The sequence below is a fragment of the Pongo pygmaeus genome, chromosome 8, assembly GCF_028885625.2.
Source record: "Pongo pygmaeus isolate AG05252 chromosome 8, NHGRI_mPonPyg2-v2.0_pri, whole genome shotgun sequence".
NCBI classification, from domain to species: domain Eukaryota; kingdom Metazoa; phylum Chordata; class Mammalia; order Primates; family Hominidae; genus Pongo; species Pongo pygmaeus.
Window position 1 is genome coordinate 11,053,978 of NC_072381.2, and position 17,621 is coordinate 11,071,598.

Below are 17,621 nucleotides of genomic sequence, written 5' to 3' on the forward strand. Positions count from 1 at the left end.
AGGAGGGAGTGAGCAGTCCACATGATTCTCACGTTTCCAGTTTAGGAATGTCATAGTATCATGAACAAAAACTAGGGATATCTGGAGGAAGAGGCATTCATTGGAAATGCAGAGCTAGAAAGAGGGTTGTTTTTTACCGAGTTTGAGAGGGTGAGGATTGAGGGGCAGTTCTGGATGTAGAACTTGATGTTTGGGCCCTTGGTAAGAAAGCATCTTGTACGTTGTTTGCACGGAGGTTCGGTTGAAGCCATTTTGCACACCCAAATGGGTTTTGCAGTTGTCTTATCCTGGTGACATTCCCTGCTAAATTAGACAAGATGCAAATTTGAGAGAGATTCCTTAAGAACAAATAATGTTACTGCAGGGATAAATGCAATACTCAAAAAGATTTTAATTTCTTCTGGTAATTTCTCAGGAGAAAAAGGAAAAAAGACGACTTCTCTAGGGTGACTTCATCATAGACTGTGCTTCTCTTTTGACCACCCACCTCAATTGCCATTTTTTCCTGACATTCACTGTGAAAATTTGGTGGACGACACTGTTAGGGGAGATCTGTTGGCAACAGAATCATGTATGCTGCTTGTTCTCATCTGGCCTTTCACATCTTGGCCTGGTATTCCTTGGCTTATTTTGTCATGTCTGGGGTTTCATCTGTTCTGGGTTCTTGCCTGAAGCTCTGGCAGATGACAGTGTTCAGCTGAGAAAGTCCTATCCAACTTCAACTTCCATGATGCAAGAATTTCTCTTGAATACCAGGGTGAATGGAAACCCAAGATTCATGAGACATTGTAGCTATTCATTTTGTCACCTTGCTTCAGTATGGCCTAAGTGTCCTAAATTAAAATTTCCTATAAAAGAGCAGAGATGAGTTTGAGACAGCGCTTTGAGAGAAACTTAGGCATAACAGGTAAGGGAAAATAAGTCATACAGTGGCTGGTAACTAATATGGCATATCATCTTAAGGGTTGTTGAGCCATGAGAACTTCACGTTTTGTTAGTTAATGTGTGTGGCCACTCATACATCATACAGGGATGCCTGGGAAGTTAACAAAGATATGTTCCCATTTCTAGCAATAATAAAGAACAATCCTACTTTATAATTGGGAAATGAAATGCTGCAAAAGGAATTAATCCCTGGAAAGCAACATGGTGTCACATTGGTTTTTAGGAATTCTCATAATCCAGTGGTTCTGCAAATATTTCTTATAACTCTTCATCCTTTCTCTCTTCCACTCTCTCATAGATTTTTCTCCCTTCTCTGATATGCATATGCCTTCTAGTTGACTTTTGTAAAGCAGAAAGAAATATTAAGTTCTTGGATCACGCCTGTAATCCCAACACTTTGGAAGGCCGAGGCAGGTGGATCACCTGAGGTCAGGAGGTCAAGCTCAGCCTGGCCAACATGGTGAAACCCTGCCTCTATTAAAAATACAAAAAAAAAAAAAAAAAAAATTAGCCAGGCGTGGTGGCACACACCTGTAGTCCCAGCTACTCGGAGGCTGAGGCAAGAGAATCGCTTAAACCCTGGAGGCAAGAGGTTGCAGTGAGCCAAGATTGCACCACTGCACTCCAGCCTGGGTGACAGAGTGAGACTCCAACTCACAAAAAAATAAATAAATAAAAAAATAAAGAGAGAGAAAAGAAAGAAACAATAAGTCCTGCAGAGGTTAGAAAGAAGGCAAAGAAATGGTTACTTTGAATGGAGCAATAATCACATTTTGACATAAAGATTGTTCAAGATCACAAAGTAATCTGCATAATTGTGCAAAATTCTCATGTTACGTGACTGTTCTCCCTACAGTATACACTCAGCCTGTTAGTTTTTGTGTCTAGAATCCTAGAATCTTAGAGCTCCATGGAACCTCTTTTGCATTGTCTCCTTGTTTTACAGATGAATAGGCTGAAGATCAGACAGTGGAAAGCAAGTCCTCATGACCACACTATGTGGGATCACCGGACAAGCTAACATTTGCTTGGGGTGGATGGAGTCCAGTTATCATTGCAGGGCCCGTTCTTGGGGCAGAAGAGTCAGGAACCCTTTTAACTGCTTTCTGGTTGTCTGTACCTTTTCTCGCCACTTCTTTGGTAACTTGTATCCCCCATCCCTGGGGACAAAATCTTCATTTCTAGTGTTTTCCACCATAACCTTGTTCTGGTGCTGAAACAAGCAAAAGCAAAGTGCTGAAACAAGTGTCGATGCTGGCATATCACAGTGTAGAATGGTGCTCCTCAAATTTAGGTGGCCATGGAAGTGACTGAGGATTGTGTTTAAATGCATGTTCTGATTCAGCTGGTCTGGGGCGAAACCTGAAATTCTGCATTTCTGACAAGCTCCCACGGGATTTCTGATGATTCTGGTCCTCAGACCGTCCTTTGAGGAGCAAACGACTACAGAGCCACCAGTCTCATCTTTGAAAGAAGTAACCGACACTTGCCAAGTCTCTCATCCGGAGCTTTAAGAATATGATGCTTAGGCTTTAATTACATCTCAATAAAAATGAATGAATGAATGTAATGCTTTTATTTATTCTACTTTCTTTCTTCTTTTTTGTTTTTCTTGTTTTTTTTTTTGTGACAGAGCCTCGCTCTCTTGCCCAGGCTGGAGTGCAGTGGTGAAATCTTGGCTCACTGCAACTTCTGCCTCCCAGGTTCAAGCGATTCTTCTGCCTCAGCCTCCCAAGTAGCTGGGATTATAGGCAAGTGCCACCATGCCTGGCTGACTTTTGTATTTTTAGTAGAGACAGGGTTTCCCATGTTGGCCAGGCTGGTCTCAAACTCCTGACCTCATGTGATCCATCCGCCTTGGCCTCCCAAAGTGCTGGATTACAGGCGTGAGCCACCGTGCCTGACCAATTCTACCTTATTTCTGATTGGCTTCTTCCCATTTGTTTTTTGAGAAGATGCTACAAAGCATTTTGGAAACTGGTACTGCAGGAGTAATTTCTCTTCAAACTCTGAGTTACTATAAAACAGCTGTGGAATCCTGTGGATTGAAAAGAACTTGAGAAAGGCAATATTCTGTTATTGAGCTTAGGATATAGTATCATATTAGGATACAGTATCAATCAAGATTTGACTTTCAATTCTGAGTTTGTGATGAGTAGCTGTAATTGACGGAGTGACAGAAGTTTTTATATTAGTGTTTATTTTACCAATGTGAAGTGTTATTTGTGTCAAGTAATTGAGTTCCTAGATGTTCTCATTCTGTATCAGTGGCTGTAGACAGTGTAAGTCTAGATAGCATGATAGTGTATGAATGTATATATACATATGGAGGGAGGGAAAGAGGGACTATGAATTAACCATAGTTTTGAAATTGATTCCTGGAAACTGACATTTATTGACTACACAGGTGTTAAAATTGTCTTTGTTTTATTTACTCCATATGAACTGAAAAGTATTAGAGAAGCAAAATTCTTCTCTACTTTTGACTCTATTCCCATTCAGTCTATCCCCACCACTAAAGTAAACTGAGGTATCTTAGATATAGAGATCTAATTTGGAATGACTCAAGAGAGATAGAGGGGAGATGGGTAATACTGAATATGCAGAATTCAATCATAGAAAACTAATCACTTTAGTGAAAAGCCAGCTGTTCTTTGTTTTCTAATGGGCATGTGATGTTGATGAAAAATAGCATTCAAGTAAAGTTTACCAAGAACAACTGGTTTGATTCAAGATATTATATTATTTTGCAGTATAGGAAATGTTATTTAGATTTAACAAAGGGCTGAACAGAGCAGCCAGTCCAAAGACCCAAATACCAAAGGATTATCTTTAAATTTAGAGAATGAAAAACGCAAGAGCATTGTATTTTGGGTATCAGATGATAATTCTTTCAGAGAATATGCCTGGGTTTTCGTGTCCTTCAAATTTCATTTGAATGAACACTTTATGGATTTTTGTGACACTGAGAGATATGTTAAAATACTATTGCAAACATGTCAGGCAACTCGAGTTTAGAAGATTCTCAACTTGAATTATTTTAGCGTTCTGCTATTTGAATTACTTGGGGGAAAACAGGAGTTGTATGACAATTTAGAGGTCCTTTTCTTTGTCTCCCAAGTGAGTTTGTAAGTTCACTGAATTTCCCCAAAGAAGATCCCGAGACAAGAATTTGAGTCTAAGGACATGAAGGAGGGGGATGTGAGACAGGAATGGGGGAGGTCTGCAAAGCCTGAGTGTAGGTGGGTTAATGCCTGGACAACTCGGGCTCGAGCCCGCTGGGGACCCTGTGAAGCACTGCCCCACCGAGGGATGAAGAAGCAGCTGTCTTTTTCCATCTGCCCTGCCTCTCGCTAGTTGAAGTCACCCCAGGGGTGTTTGCTCTTGTGTGCTTCTGTCTTTCTCCATGCCTAGGCCAAGCGCTCCTGCAGCAGGAAAATCCCTCTCTGAAAGTCAGAAAGCCTGAGATCCACAGGCTTCTTGGGGAGGGATCTGCAGACGACCTTCAGGGCAGGCTGAGGTCATATAGGCAGGGCCCTGACAGTCTCCACCTTATCAGTGTGGCCACTATTGTAACCCCATCACCTAGGCTGTAGTGCTTGATAATTAGCAAGTTCTTTTGTTTTGTTTTGTTGTTGTTGTTGTTTTTGAGATGGAGTCTCACCTGTCACCCAGGCTGGAATGCAGTGGTGTGATCTGGCTCACTGCCACCTATGCCTCCTGGGTTCAAGCAATTCTCTTGCCTCAGCCTCCCAAGTAGCTGGGATTATAGGCATGAGCCACCACGCCATGATAATTTTTGTATTTTTAGTAGAGACAGGGTTTCACCATGTTGGCCAGGCTGATCTCAAACTCCTGACCTCAGGTGATCCACTCACCTTGGCCTCCCAAAGCGCTGGGATTACAGGTGTGAGCCAACCTACTCAGCTGATAATTAGCAAATTCTTAATAAGTGTTTATTCAATGAAGGGAAAAAAGGAGAAAAATGAATGATTCAAACAGAATCAGAAAAGCCAGGCCGGGCACGGTGGCTCGTGCCTGTAATCCCAGCACTTTGGGAGGCCGAGGCGGACAGATCACGAGGTCAGGAGATCGAGACCATCCTGGCTAACACAGTGAAACCCCGTCTCTACTAAAAATACAAAAAATTAGCCGGGCGTGGTGGCGGGTGCCTGTAGTTCCAGCTACTTGGAAGGCTGAGGCAGGAGAATGGCGTGATCCCAGGAGGCGGAGCTTGCAGTGAGCCCAGACGGCGCCACTGCACTCTAGCCTGGGTGACAGAGCGAGGCTCCATCTCAAAAAAAAAAGAAAAAGAAAAGCCAACATTGGCAACATGTCAGGCAGTGTCCATAGACAGATCAACGATTAGAGATAGTTTTTGAAAATAGCATTTTACTTCTGATTTAGGTCCCCAACCTAATATCTAAATTTTATGCTTGCCAGATTTATTATGTGTGTGGAGGTGGGAAAGGAAACAAAAGGGTTGGCATGAGAGAGCACATAGCTCTATATGTCAGCTACCTTAACTCTAAAGGGTGGCACTTGGGGGAATTATACTTTTCACATCAATAGTTATACCTGGGTTTTTTGTTTTGTTTTTTTACAAGATTAGCATATGTTTATCTTTGATTATTCAAGATAAGTCAGTTCCCAGTATTCTGGGCAGTTCACAGTTCTCAATGAATCATTGAAGAACTGTAGATAATCCCTGCTAAGTCCCACAAAGGCAGCTAACTTGCTCCTTTGTCATGGGGAAAAGGAGTAGTATGGACTGAGGAGTGCAGTTTTGAGGTAAGGACGATGTCCAGCATCCAGACAAAAATGAAAAAATTGCTTTAGTCACTTGGACATTTACAAGTATCAAGAGGTTCCATGTCACACAAATGGCTTTGTTTATATTCTACTAACATATTTGAATGAAGTATACAAAATTCAGTAACTCATGTGGATATTTTAAATGCATGGTGCTAAACATAGAAACATCTAGGAATAGCATGGGATTGCTTTCATTTATTATTCTGGTAGTTCTCATTATGTACATAGTAGTTGTAACCTGAGAGTGTGTCTGTCTGGCCAAGCATAAATCTCAGTGTGTTCGTATGTGTAGTGTATGTATGTGTGGCATGAAGGGTAGGGAGAAGAAGGGTTGCAGAGAGCTGTTCCTTCCAAAAATATATATATTTTTGGCTTATTTGCTGGTTTTGATCATCTGTAACTTTTGTAGCAATCACGATTTCTACATGATTCAGTGAATTACCCTGTAGTACTAATGTAAAACCTCAAAAGGCCATTTCTCTACCAAACATCTAAGTATGCCAACTGTGTTAACTTCATAACTTATAGTCAGGGTGATCTTTTGTCTTCTTCACGGGGTCCTGAGTGATGCTGTTCTAGAGAAACAACACCAGAGGAAAAGGGGGCTTACAGAAAAGCAGCATTGAGCATGCAGAAATGGAAAGTATCTGCAAAGGGTTAATAAGTTAGAAATACATATTCCCTGCAAGAAACAAGAGCAGAAGGAGCTTGGCAATGACTACTTTCTCTTTTTTTCTGGAGGAGTGAAGAAATGTGCCACGGAGACACCATAGCCAACTTGGACCGAGAGTGCTGGAGTGTTTTCCTGCCCCCACGGTCCTGATGCCATCCCCCTCTCTAGGCCTCCCATGACCCTGGAACTGGGTGGCAGGCCAGCTACAGAGAAGTGTGGGAATTCAGTCCATAAACCCTTGGTTTCTTCTAGCAGGACTCCTAGCTCCTCTTGACAATTTCCTCATACTGATTTATTGATTTAATTTCTGGTTGGCAGTGGTAGTAGTTATAAAGTAAATTTACCCCAGGAAAACAAGATATTTTGGGAATTCACTAATGCTAACACTGCACTTGGATCCTAGAGCCACTTTGCATCTGCCCAAATCAGCTAGAGAAAACAACAGCCAAGTGACACCCAGCAAGCAACAACGACTCGTCTCTTCCATTTACTCAGTTGGGATGGTAGGAATAGAAGGATATGCGTGTTACTTTCCTATTAATAGTTAACCTTAGAAATCAAAAGTTGACCAGGCGCAGTGGCTCATGCCTATAATCCCAGCACTTTGGGAGACCGAGGCTGGTGGATCACTTGAGGTTAGGAGTTTGAGACCAGCCTGGCCAATATAGTGAAATTCCTTTTCTATTAAAAATACAAAAATTAGCCAGGTGTGGTGGCAGGTGCCTGTAATCCCAGCCACTGGGGAGGCTGGGGCAGAAGAATTGATTGAACCCAGGAAGTAGAGGTTGCAGTGAGCCGAGATCACACCACTTCACTCCAGCCTGGGTGACAGTGAGACTCTGTCTCAAAAAAAAAAAAAAAAAAAGTTAATAATCTTCATAACATCATGTTTGTTATCATGTATCATGCTTGAATTTTGACAACATAGTTTTCTGTCTTCATTTTGATTTGGGCCTCAGGAAAAAAAATTGTCTTGGATGTGATTCTTTTCTACTCTTGGATCATGCAAAAGGGTTAGCTTAGATGCAATATTGGTTATCTGTTTATGTATAAAAATGATTCCAAAAGTTAGCTGCTTAAAACAACAAACATTTGTTATCTCGGTTTCTTGGGGTCAGGAAATTGGGCACAGTTTTGGTGGGCACTCATGCCTCACCGTCTCTCACAAAGCTGCAGTCAAGGGGGCTATGATCTGATATGAAAACCTGACTGTGGGTGGATCTGCTTGCAGGCTCACTTGTGTAGTTGTTGGAAGGATTCCGTTTCTTATCGTCTATTGGAATGAGGGCCTTAGTCCCTGCCTTTCTGCTGCCTGGGACCACCCTTACTTCCTTGCCATGTGGGTCTTTCCATAGGGAAGCTGGCTTCCCTTGTAGGAAACGAGAGAATAAGATCTGGCCACAAGATGGAAGTCATGGTCATTTTGTAACTTAATCTAATGACATGCCATCTCTGTTACTGCACTCTCTTCATTATAAATGAGTCATGAGGTTCAGCCCATACTCAAAGGAGGGATTATACAAAGACATGAATATCAAGAGGTAGGGATCACTGGGGGCCATTTTAGATGCTTTATACGCAGACTTGATTCTAAAATTGCTATATGATGGAGAGTTATTTTTGATGCAATAAATGCTAAGTTCTAGGACAAATTCTTAATTATTTGTGGTGATGTGGATTAATACCTTGAGAATGAAGACTAAATCATAGGGTCAAGAAAATATGATGATCAGATTAACTATTTCTTGGATAATTGGCAACGGTCCCATTGTGGCCAAAAAGGAACCAGAGTTCAAGCCAAGGGGAAGCTCAGGGCAGGACCCACAAGTATTGAACTATTTTCCGACAAGCCGGGATGCCCATGGAACTGAAGCTTCAGAAACATATTTGTACAATGAAATGCACCTGCTGCCTGTTAACCAACTCCTCTTCCTTGTCCCTCCTGTTGTCCTTCCTCTCTATATAAACCATTAACTTTATCATTGGGGAGGGGACAGATTTGGGGTTTGTCTCCCATCTCTCCAACTGATGTCATCTGAATAAGGTCTTCTTCCTGGCAATACTTGTCTCAGTGATTGGCTTTCTGTGCAGCCAGCAATGAAACCTAGACTGAACCTCTAGCATTTGGTAAGAGTAGTGCTATCAAGTTGCTACCTGTGAGGGGCAGAACTCCCACATGGGGCCAAAGGAAGAGTGTTAGTTGACCTCTGGAAGGAAAAAGCCATGTGGACCCGAGAGCTACAGACAATGGGAGGAGCAGAAACTCATGTGCATATTTCTTACAAGGATGGGCAGATTAGGATAGGGAATCAAAGTCTTATGATCTAGGCATGTGCTAGGAAAGATTGAGATGCTCTAGAAGGACTCTGGAGCCTGAGGCAAAACACTGTTCTTGAAGAACTAGCTATATCAGCTACCAAACATTGCTCTTTTCTGTTTTTTGTTTGTTTGTTTTTTTGACAGAGTCTCGCTCTGTCACCCAGGCTGAAGTGCAGTGGCACAATCTTGGCTCACTGCAACCTCTGCTTCTCAGGTTCCAGCAGTTCTCCCACCTCAGCCTCCTGAGTAGCTGGGATTATAGGCACACATCACTACTCCCAGCTATTTTTTTTTTTTTTTTTTTTTTGGGAGAGATGGCGTTTTGCCATGTTGGCCAGGCTAGTCTCAAACTCCTGACCTCAGGTGATCTGCTTGCCTCGGCCTCCCTAAGTGCTGAGATTACAGGCATGAGCCACCACACTCAGCCCCAAGATTGCTCTTTAATATGACTCTGAAACTTGCCCATGTGAGGGTGGATCAGCCATGCCTTAAAAAGTAGTTCTCTACCCTCACAAGGGAAGGCAAGCTGAGTCCATACTTAACTATGAAATAACATAGTAGAAGTCAAGAGTCTCTTTTCTAGTATTGGGTCTATCTAGGTGTGTGACTTTGAGCCTTGTAAGTCACTTTAACTCACTGAGTTTAGGTAACTGATCTGCAGTGTGCCTACCCCACCACAAAAACTTTACAGAAGTTGTCAGTGACTTACATATAGCTAGATCCAGTAGACACTTCAGTGCATGTATTACTTGGTCTCTTGGCAGTATTTGATACCGTTGAGCACCTCCGTCTTGAAACACTTCTCCCCTTGGCTGTAGATGATTTGGGAGTGACTGGCAAAACAATTTGACCTGGAGAAAGTATTTTGCGTGAGAAGAGCAGAGGATCTGAACTAGTCCACAGTCATCACAGGCACTAAGGATCAGGTGAAAGTAGTGTTCACAGAAGCACCTTGGCCTCTGAGTTAAAAAGGAAGCCAGGGTGGAGTGGATTTGAAGTGAGTTGGAACTGAGCAAATATAGGAACTTCATTTCATTTAAGAAGCTCAACTTTAGAGGGGACAAGAGAGGTCCCCTCACAAGAATGGTAGTGAGGGAGACAGAATAAACTTGGAGGGAGGACTTTTTTTTTCTTTTGTTTTTTTTTTTTTTTTTTGAGACAGAGTCTCACTCTGTCGCCCAGACTGGAGTGCAGTGGCGTGATCTCAGCTCACCGCAACCTCCACCTCCCAGGTTCAGGCGATTCTCATGCCTCAGCCTCCCAAGTAGCTGGGATTACAGGTGTGCACCACCACACCCGGCTATTTTTTTGTATTTTTAGTAGAAATGGGGTTTCGCCACATTGGCCAGGCTGGTCTCGAACAACTGAACTCAGGTGAGCTGCCTGCCTCAGCCTCCCAAAGTGCTGGAATTATAGGCATGAGTCCCTGTATCCAGCCAGATGTTTCTTAAAGAGAGGAGAAACTTACTCATCTAAATGCATAGAAGGCATCAGGAGAGGGGAGAAGGGGGCAGAGTCCCTGAGAAGGCAAGAGGGCATGGGATCCAGGGCACAGACAGGATCAGCCTGAGAGGAGAGCCCAGGCTTCCATCTGAACAAGGATGGAAGCAGGAAAGCAGTGTGTGGATTCAGAGCAATGTGTGGGACTGGAACATCAGGGAGTCTTAGACATTCAGCCTAAGAATGGATGGGAGCTGTAGGTGCTAACCCAGGAGTGGGGACGCTGCCAGGGGACCCAGCATAGAAGCAGGGGGAACAAGGTTGTTTGGTGGAGGGGGCAGCTGACAGCATTTCCCTCCTTCGGCTTCATGCAGTAGCCTTGGGCCTTGGCTGATGAGCAGGTCTTAGGTATCATGGGAGGGAGGAAAGCAAGTAACTTGCCCTGAGTACCTGCTGTCAGCCAGACCCCAGCATATGCCACCTATAGGCACCACAGCATTTTGTTAGGGAAGTGACAAGCCCCACCTGCGGTCTTCCACTCTGTAAGAGGAAGAGCCAGCTCTGCACCAAGGCCTGTTTGATTTCCAGTTTACACCACACTGTGTGCCCAGGACCGGAGACAAGCCAAGAACTACCTGGGCCTGACTTACATGGGCTTGCTAGCACAGCTTTGAAGGTGAAATCCATGTTAAGCCATCTAGGCAGTACAGGAAGCCTGGGAATGTCACTGGGGCTCAGTGGAGGCAGCCCCAGCTCCGGGAGCCCCTCTCTGGGTGTATCTGAGTAGTAAATGATGTCGCTGGCAGTCACTAGCATGAACCCTGTGGTGCCGTTGATCCCACACACCTAATGTCCTGGGGGAGTCAACAGCGAGGGCCCCTCAGCAGCCCCTCCAGGATAGAAGCCCCAGGAAAAGGGCTGTTAATGATGTTGACAAATTTCTGGCTGGGTTATTATGGGATGTTAATGCGTACCCTCAAACAATATGTTTCCACCTCCCACGTTTTCCCCCTGCTGGTTTGATTGAGAAAACCATAGCGACCAAAAGTGCAAGATTTATACAAATTGTGTAGCAGGGGATTGGGCTGTAGTCAGGGGAGCCCCCTTGGGGAGGAATTTACCTTTTCAAAGTAGAGGGGAACAGGTGCTCTGGAACTGGCATGTAGCTGCGAGAGGGTGGGGATGGCATTCCTGAAGGGAAAGGTTACCCAGATTAACAACACTCCGCTGAAAACGATGCCATCCTGGCTCTGTCATTAAAACAGGTGGCTGTCATTATGGCCTCTGGCTCATAATGGGAAGATAATATAGGCTGGGAGAGATTTATATGGGCTCCAGAAAGATGAAATTGCACATCAAGAAGGAAACAAGGCATAAAGAGAACCAATTTGGGGAATTTCTCTCCCCACTGGAATGCACGTGATACTCATTAAGGGTGTAGAAATTGTGTCACTCTATCCAGAGGGTTATATTACCTACAGAGCTTTCATTTATCCAGGTTTTATTTAAGTAGCCTTTGGGGAAGACTCCTTTTTCCCTCTTTGGATGTTTCCCTTCAGTTTAAGAGAGTAGTAAGCATAAAAATGTACTGTATGTGATAAAACTTACCCCTTTTCTTTCCCTGCAAATAAAGTTGGCCTCTCAGTAGACTGTTGGAAATCAAAAGGTAGGGGGATATATGTTCTCTTTTTCTTTTCCTAAAGAGATAAAGTTTTAGTTTGTTTTTTTTTTAATTTAATAAAGACTCACATGGTGACTGCCAGGCACTATTCTAATTCCCTCACAAATGTTAATTCATTTAATACAATAATACTTCTAAGGTAAGTTCTTTTATTGACTCCATTTAGAGATGAGGTATAGTGAAGTACGAACCCTTTGTACTTACCTAAGTTCATACAACTAGGACCTCAAGTGCTTGGGGTTGCCACCCATGCAGATTTGCTCCAGAGACTATGTTCTTAGCTGCCACAATCCTCTGACTATACTATGTCCGTTCCATTTTAACAGGCATTTAAATGACCCATTTGTCCCATCTTTGAGTCTCTCTTCTGCCAAGAACACATTTTAAAATCTCTGCCTGTGTGGAGTTGTTGCATTAAAGTCGATAAGATGGAAGAATGGCAGCTGTGCTGGAGGAGACAGTGGTGTTTTCCATTGCACAGGCATCTTTAGAATGTGCAGTGCATGTCACAGGCAGGTCTGGAAGGCTTTGCTGTCCTTGCTGTGTGTAAGATCGGAGAAGGCAAGGAAACCTTCCAGTCGTTAGAAGTGCACAGGCTCGCTTTCAAACACAAAAGCTCAGCACACACTTACTCTAGCCAGTCCCTTATCTGCTGCACAAAATCATACCTTTCCATCCACAGTTGGAAGGACATTTCGCTGGCGATCTTAGCGCATTTTTTCCTGGAGATTTAGAGCTGATTGGGCACAGGTGGGTGGCAGGGTTATTTACCATTTTCCTCTCCCTCCCTGTTCACCATTTGACACAAGAAATGAACAGCTCTTTTGCCTTACAAGGCATAGCCAGATTGCCAAGTAATTACCTTGATTTATGAAGGCAGGAATAGAAGGTAGCATGAAACATCATTTGTAACTGGGAATGGTCAGATTAACATTCCCCGAATTTGTCGATTATTTCATGTTGTGTTGAATTCCTAACAAGCATACGAAAGAGGAAATCAGTGTCCTATTACCTCGGTGTCCTCAGTGCCTATAACAATGCCTGACTTTCAAGTTTATAGAATAAAGAAATGTATGAGGGGGTGAGTGCCTACTGTGTAATCCCCGCTAGGCACCTGAATACCTTCAACTTTCTGCTTTCAAGGTCATGAGTAGCGTAAGAAGACACATACACACATCTTCACCACAGAAGAAAAATATGGCATTTGAGGAGACAGAAAATGCTTCCAGTTTGGGGCCATAGGAAAGTCTTCATGAAGGGTGTATTGGAGCAAGCCAGCAGAGGAGAGGTGGGATCCCATAGGAGCTTGGGGCAAGAACGTACAAGCATGGTAGAAAAACCACAAAGAATTGCCCTTGGGGTGTTAGATATGTACAGATCATGCAAGGGAATGAGAAAGCTGGATGTAGGTTTGGACAGACTGTGTGGGTGCCCACTTTTCTTAATTCAGAAATTTAAACATTCCAGAGGGGCTGGGCCTCTGTATTTTGCCGGAAACCTGGGCTCGTCAGATCACACAGCTGGAAAGTGGACAAGTTCACATGGATGGAGAGAGGGATGGAAACCACTTCCATAATACAGCCTGGTCTGCACCTTCTTCACCCATAGTCCTCCAGTTCTGTATTCTTGGTCCTGTATTCAGTATCTCAATACAGACCTTGCTTCCCACCTGAGCTCATGTTGCATCTTCTCTAGCCCATGAGGTGCCCTATGGGAGTTTACATCCAGCCCTTACATGTCTCTCTTAACCAGAGTAGTAGCAGAAAAATAGCTAGCCTCAGGAGCATGTCCTGTGAGCTAGGCCCAGAGAGCCCTGCTCTGGAGGGAAAGGTTTGGATGGTTTCTAAATTTGGCGGCTGCTCTCAAAGCCACACCCTGTCTTCTGATGACACCTTCTGTGTTGGGCCTAAGACTTGATGTTCTGCTGTTTGATCAAGCTTTATATAAATTTGTGGGCTTCAATTTAACCTTTGGCTAAATTGATTGTTTTCTGAACATTTCAGAAGGCTTCAAGAATGTTCAGGAAGCCAAGGCTACATGAAGCCCCCTGAGGCTGGGAGGGCTGCTTCTCTGCATGAAGCTCCATAGTTTCCTTTCTGCACAATAGTCGGAACCTCTGAGCCCTTCCTGTTCATTCTCTACCTATCCACATCCCTAAGACAGGCAGACCCTCTTGCACGGTGGCTGTCATGTTTTTCGTTCTAAATCTTGGGGTCTTTCAAACTCTCCATGGTCCTTCTTATCGTGATCGAAACCCTGTCTGAATTCCTCCACTGCTGGCATTGGCTGGCTTTGGCTTCCTGCAAAAATGCTTACCTGTCTCTGTACCCATCTAAAAGGTAAGTTTCCTGCTCCTGACTGTGGAGAAGGAGGAGCAACTCCTTCATGTGTTCCAGACACTGCCTGGACCTAGGTTCCCCCAGATGAACATGCACACACAAACAGCAGGTGACAGCAGTATTTACCCAGAGAGAATTGGAGGAGGTGAGGGGACCATCTCTGAGAGAGAGAAGGGAAATTCAGGGTGAAAATATTTGCATGTGAAGTCTCACTTCCTGGAGTTTGAGGGGGTCCTCTATACATGTGTTCCCTCCATCTCCAAGGCCACCTCCTCTCAGCTTTCTCCATTGCATCCCCTTCCCATATTCTCTTTCCTTTCATCCCTGTGCCACTCCCAAAGCCCCTGCACTTTCTGGAGCAACATATCAGTCCCCAAACCCCACTCATGCCATGTGGATGGCACAGCTTCCAGTGGGGCTGTGCCTCTAGGCGATCTCCCCAGGCCTGGCATCACCACTGTGGATAAGAGAGATGGGACACCCAGTGCCATGGTGGAGGCCATCATGCCGCAGAGGAGGGTGGCAGAAGCTTCTCAAGCAGGAATGCATTAAGTTTTGTTTTGTCTTTTAAAAACCTCAACCAGAGGCCAGGCATGGTGGCTCATGCCTGTAATCTCAGCAGTTTGGGAGGCCGAGACAGATGGATCACTTGAGGCCAGGAGTTCAAGACCAGCCTGGCCAATACAACAAAACCCCATCTCTACTAAAAATACCAAAAAAAAAAAAAAATTAGCCAGGCTTGGTGGCAGGCACCTGTAGTCCCAGCTACTCAGGAGGCTGAGGCATGAGAACCACTTGAAGCTGGGAGGTGGAGGTTGCATTGAGCCAAGATCACACCACTGCTCTGCAACCTGGGTGACAGAGTGAGACTGTGCCTCAAAACAAAACAAAACACACACACACCAAAAAAAAAAAAAAAAACTCACCTACAAATTCAAACTCACTTTACATGACTTGGATCAGTTTTGGCTGAAAACCCTTATTCTGTCTACCTGAGACATTCACATTCTTTTCAGGTTGACGGAACTTTGCCTTTTTCAATGCTAAGAGGGCACAGCATCCCCTTTCTAACCCTTGGTTGCTTGACAGTCTTCTCTGATTACCTTGGCAATGCCTGGGACCATATATCATCACACCTCCTTCCCCTGCTTCCTGAGTTTATCCCCTGGCTGCAGGAGGCGAGTTGAGGGTTTGCAGCTTCCCTGGGTTTCCCTACCTTGACTTTGTCTTCTTGAAGAGAGGCAGGAAGTTTGCACTGGGAAAGGGCCAGGGCCTGAACCGTGGTTTCTGAATCTTGGAGTTGCTAGAACCCCAGAGGTCATTACTAAGAAGAACCCAGTGCAGTGTGTGTGTCTGAGGACGGGAGGTGCAGGTGAGAGAATGGCCACTCTCACGTGCTTCTCTCTGTGGTCCCAGCGACGTCTGGGTCTGAACAAATGGGGCAAAAGGCTCCAAAGAGTCAGGATTTCACATGGGGACCTGGATAAAGACAAAGGAAATGTGTGACGGTCTCATAAATAGTGATAACTGCAGGAGGAAGTGATACCGTTGTTAATGTTCATTTTATTCTGTGTGCGTGTGAGGGAATAAGTATAATTTCTTTAATAGCGCCTTATCATGGGACTGCCTCACTCAGGGACATATAGAAGAATGGCAGAATTGCAAAGATTTCATGAGGGTGACATGAAGAGGGACTCTGGGGACCAAGATTCCCCATTGCTGCTGCCCTCTTTTGGAAATTAGATATCATTTACTTATTTATCATTTTTGCACATCACATTGCAACTTTCCTGATTAAATTGCCTCGGGGCACAAGTACAAAATATGAAAGTTCAGTTAAAGTGTCTAAGACAGAACAGCAGCAGCTATCAGCATGTATTAAATACGCCTCTACTGCAAAATGCCTCTTGGAAAAAGTGTGTCATGCATGGCATCCGGAAATCTAGGCCTGTGCTGAGCCAAAGGAGAATTTCCACGGAAAACACCTTGGCAGTCAAAGTTGAGAACAGTCGTGGAAAACACCTTGGCAGTCAAAGTTGAGAACAGTCAGATTTGAGCATTGTGGTGTGTATATGTTGTAGTGGTTATTCTCTCATGATAGGATTGTGGTAACTTGTGAAAATAGCTCGTGTCCCAATTTCAGACCCCTCTATTTCATGATTTGTTATTTAGCTAGACACTTGGTGTCTACAAAAACCAGTTACCAAAGCTATCAGAACAAATTCTTCAAACCACTGGGAACTCAATTTCAGCACCATCCTCCTTTTTTTTTTTTTTTTTTTCTTTTTAGAGATGGGGTCTCACTCTGTTGCCCAGGCTGGAGGTACGATCATAGTTCTCAGCAGCCTCGACCTTTTGGGCTCAAGCCATCCTCCCACCTTGGGTTTCTGAGTAGCTGGGACCACAGGCATGCACCACCACACTCAGCTATATTTTTGTAGAGACAGGGTTCTTGCCACATTGCCCAGGCTGGTCTTGAACTCCTGGGCTCAAGTGATCCACCTGCTTTGGCCTCCTGAAGCACTGAGATTACAGTCATGAGTTACTGTACCTGGCCCTTCTCCAACACAAAAAAAAGATTTTTATACTATCAGATATTCGAGCCCTTCATTGTAAAAAGTTTCTGTTCGGTGAACAGACACCAGCAAAAGGGAAGGGTGATTGAGCGGCTGAGAATGGCTCCATGCCATTTTACTCCTCCAAGGACACTAGTTTTAAAGGTTGAAAACCACAGCCCTTCCAATTCACCCGGTGTTCAGTCTTTCCACTTTACCTAGTGTCTGCCCGTTAAAGCCAGCCCTTGAGTAAAGAAGAAAGAAAAAGGTTCATGCTTTTCCATTTAAATCAAACTCTACTCAGAAAGACAGGAGAAGAAATAAAGAGATGCCTTGTGTTCTATCCACCTACCCAACCCACCCCCAGCCTTTCTCCTCCCATGGGCCCAGCAGCCCAAACATAATGAAGTCAGCATCAAGCTGGCACAAGAGGGGAAGAGGCATTCGGTGTGAAGAGACCTCTGCATCCCATCTCCAAAACGCCAGGCACCTCCTGCACTGACCAATGGCTCCTCGGTCTTCTGCACGCTGAGCTGCTGGGACTGGCCGAGAGGCCACAGAACACCTTGGACTCTATGATCCCAGAGAGAGAGGAGAGTGGAGTCCAGGTGGCACCCACTGCGAGCGTCATGTTCAGTGGCTACCCTGAGTCATTGACTGAAACCCCAGAGCTTCTCTGCAGGCATCCAAGGGGCGTATCTTCAGATCTTTTCAAATGTCAGAAAATGGCAACCGAAAATTACTATGCCAGCATTACCACGTTGGTTGTACGATCTAAGAAAAGAACCACGTCACAACAAACTCATTATCCTTCCCTACTGAAGTTCCACACCCATGATGCACTTTTCTCATCA

At 44.4% G+C, this 17,621-nt stretch overlaps 2 protein-coding genes across 7 annotated transcripts in view; one reads left to right on the plus strand and one right to left on the minus strand.

The window, feature by feature from the left end:
• CELF2 (CUGBP Elav-like family member 2) overlaps nucleotides 1-17,621 on the plus strand; it is a 536,938-nt gene that overhangs the window by 136,774 nt on the left and 382,543 nt on the right. The window lies entirely within an intron of this gene.
• Nucleotides 372-17,494, minus strand: LOC129006776 (uncharacterized). Of its 3 annotated transcripts, XR_008492062.1 has the most exons (6): nucleotides 17,271-17,494; nucleotides 12,736-12,846; nucleotides 11,801-11,889; nucleotides 11,314-11,383; nucleotides 9,462-9,603; nucleotides 372-848 (listed from the first exon to the last, which is right to left on the minus strand). XR_008492062.1 is itself a non-coding variant. In XM_054436864.1 (4 exons), the coding sequence occupies exons 1-4, from the start codon at nucleotides 17,396-17,398 to the stop codon at nucleotides 839-841; spliced, it is 369 nt and encodes a 122-aa protein (XP_054292839.1). In that variant the 5' UTR covers nucleotides 17,399-17,494; the 3' UTR covers nucleotides 372-838. The 3 variants fall into 3 exon arrangements, 1 of the variants encoding a protein (XP_054292839.1); XR_008492063.1 differs by lacking the exon at nucleotides 11,314-11,383; XM_054436864.1 differs by lacking the exons at nucleotides 11,314-11,383; nucleotides 12,736-12,846.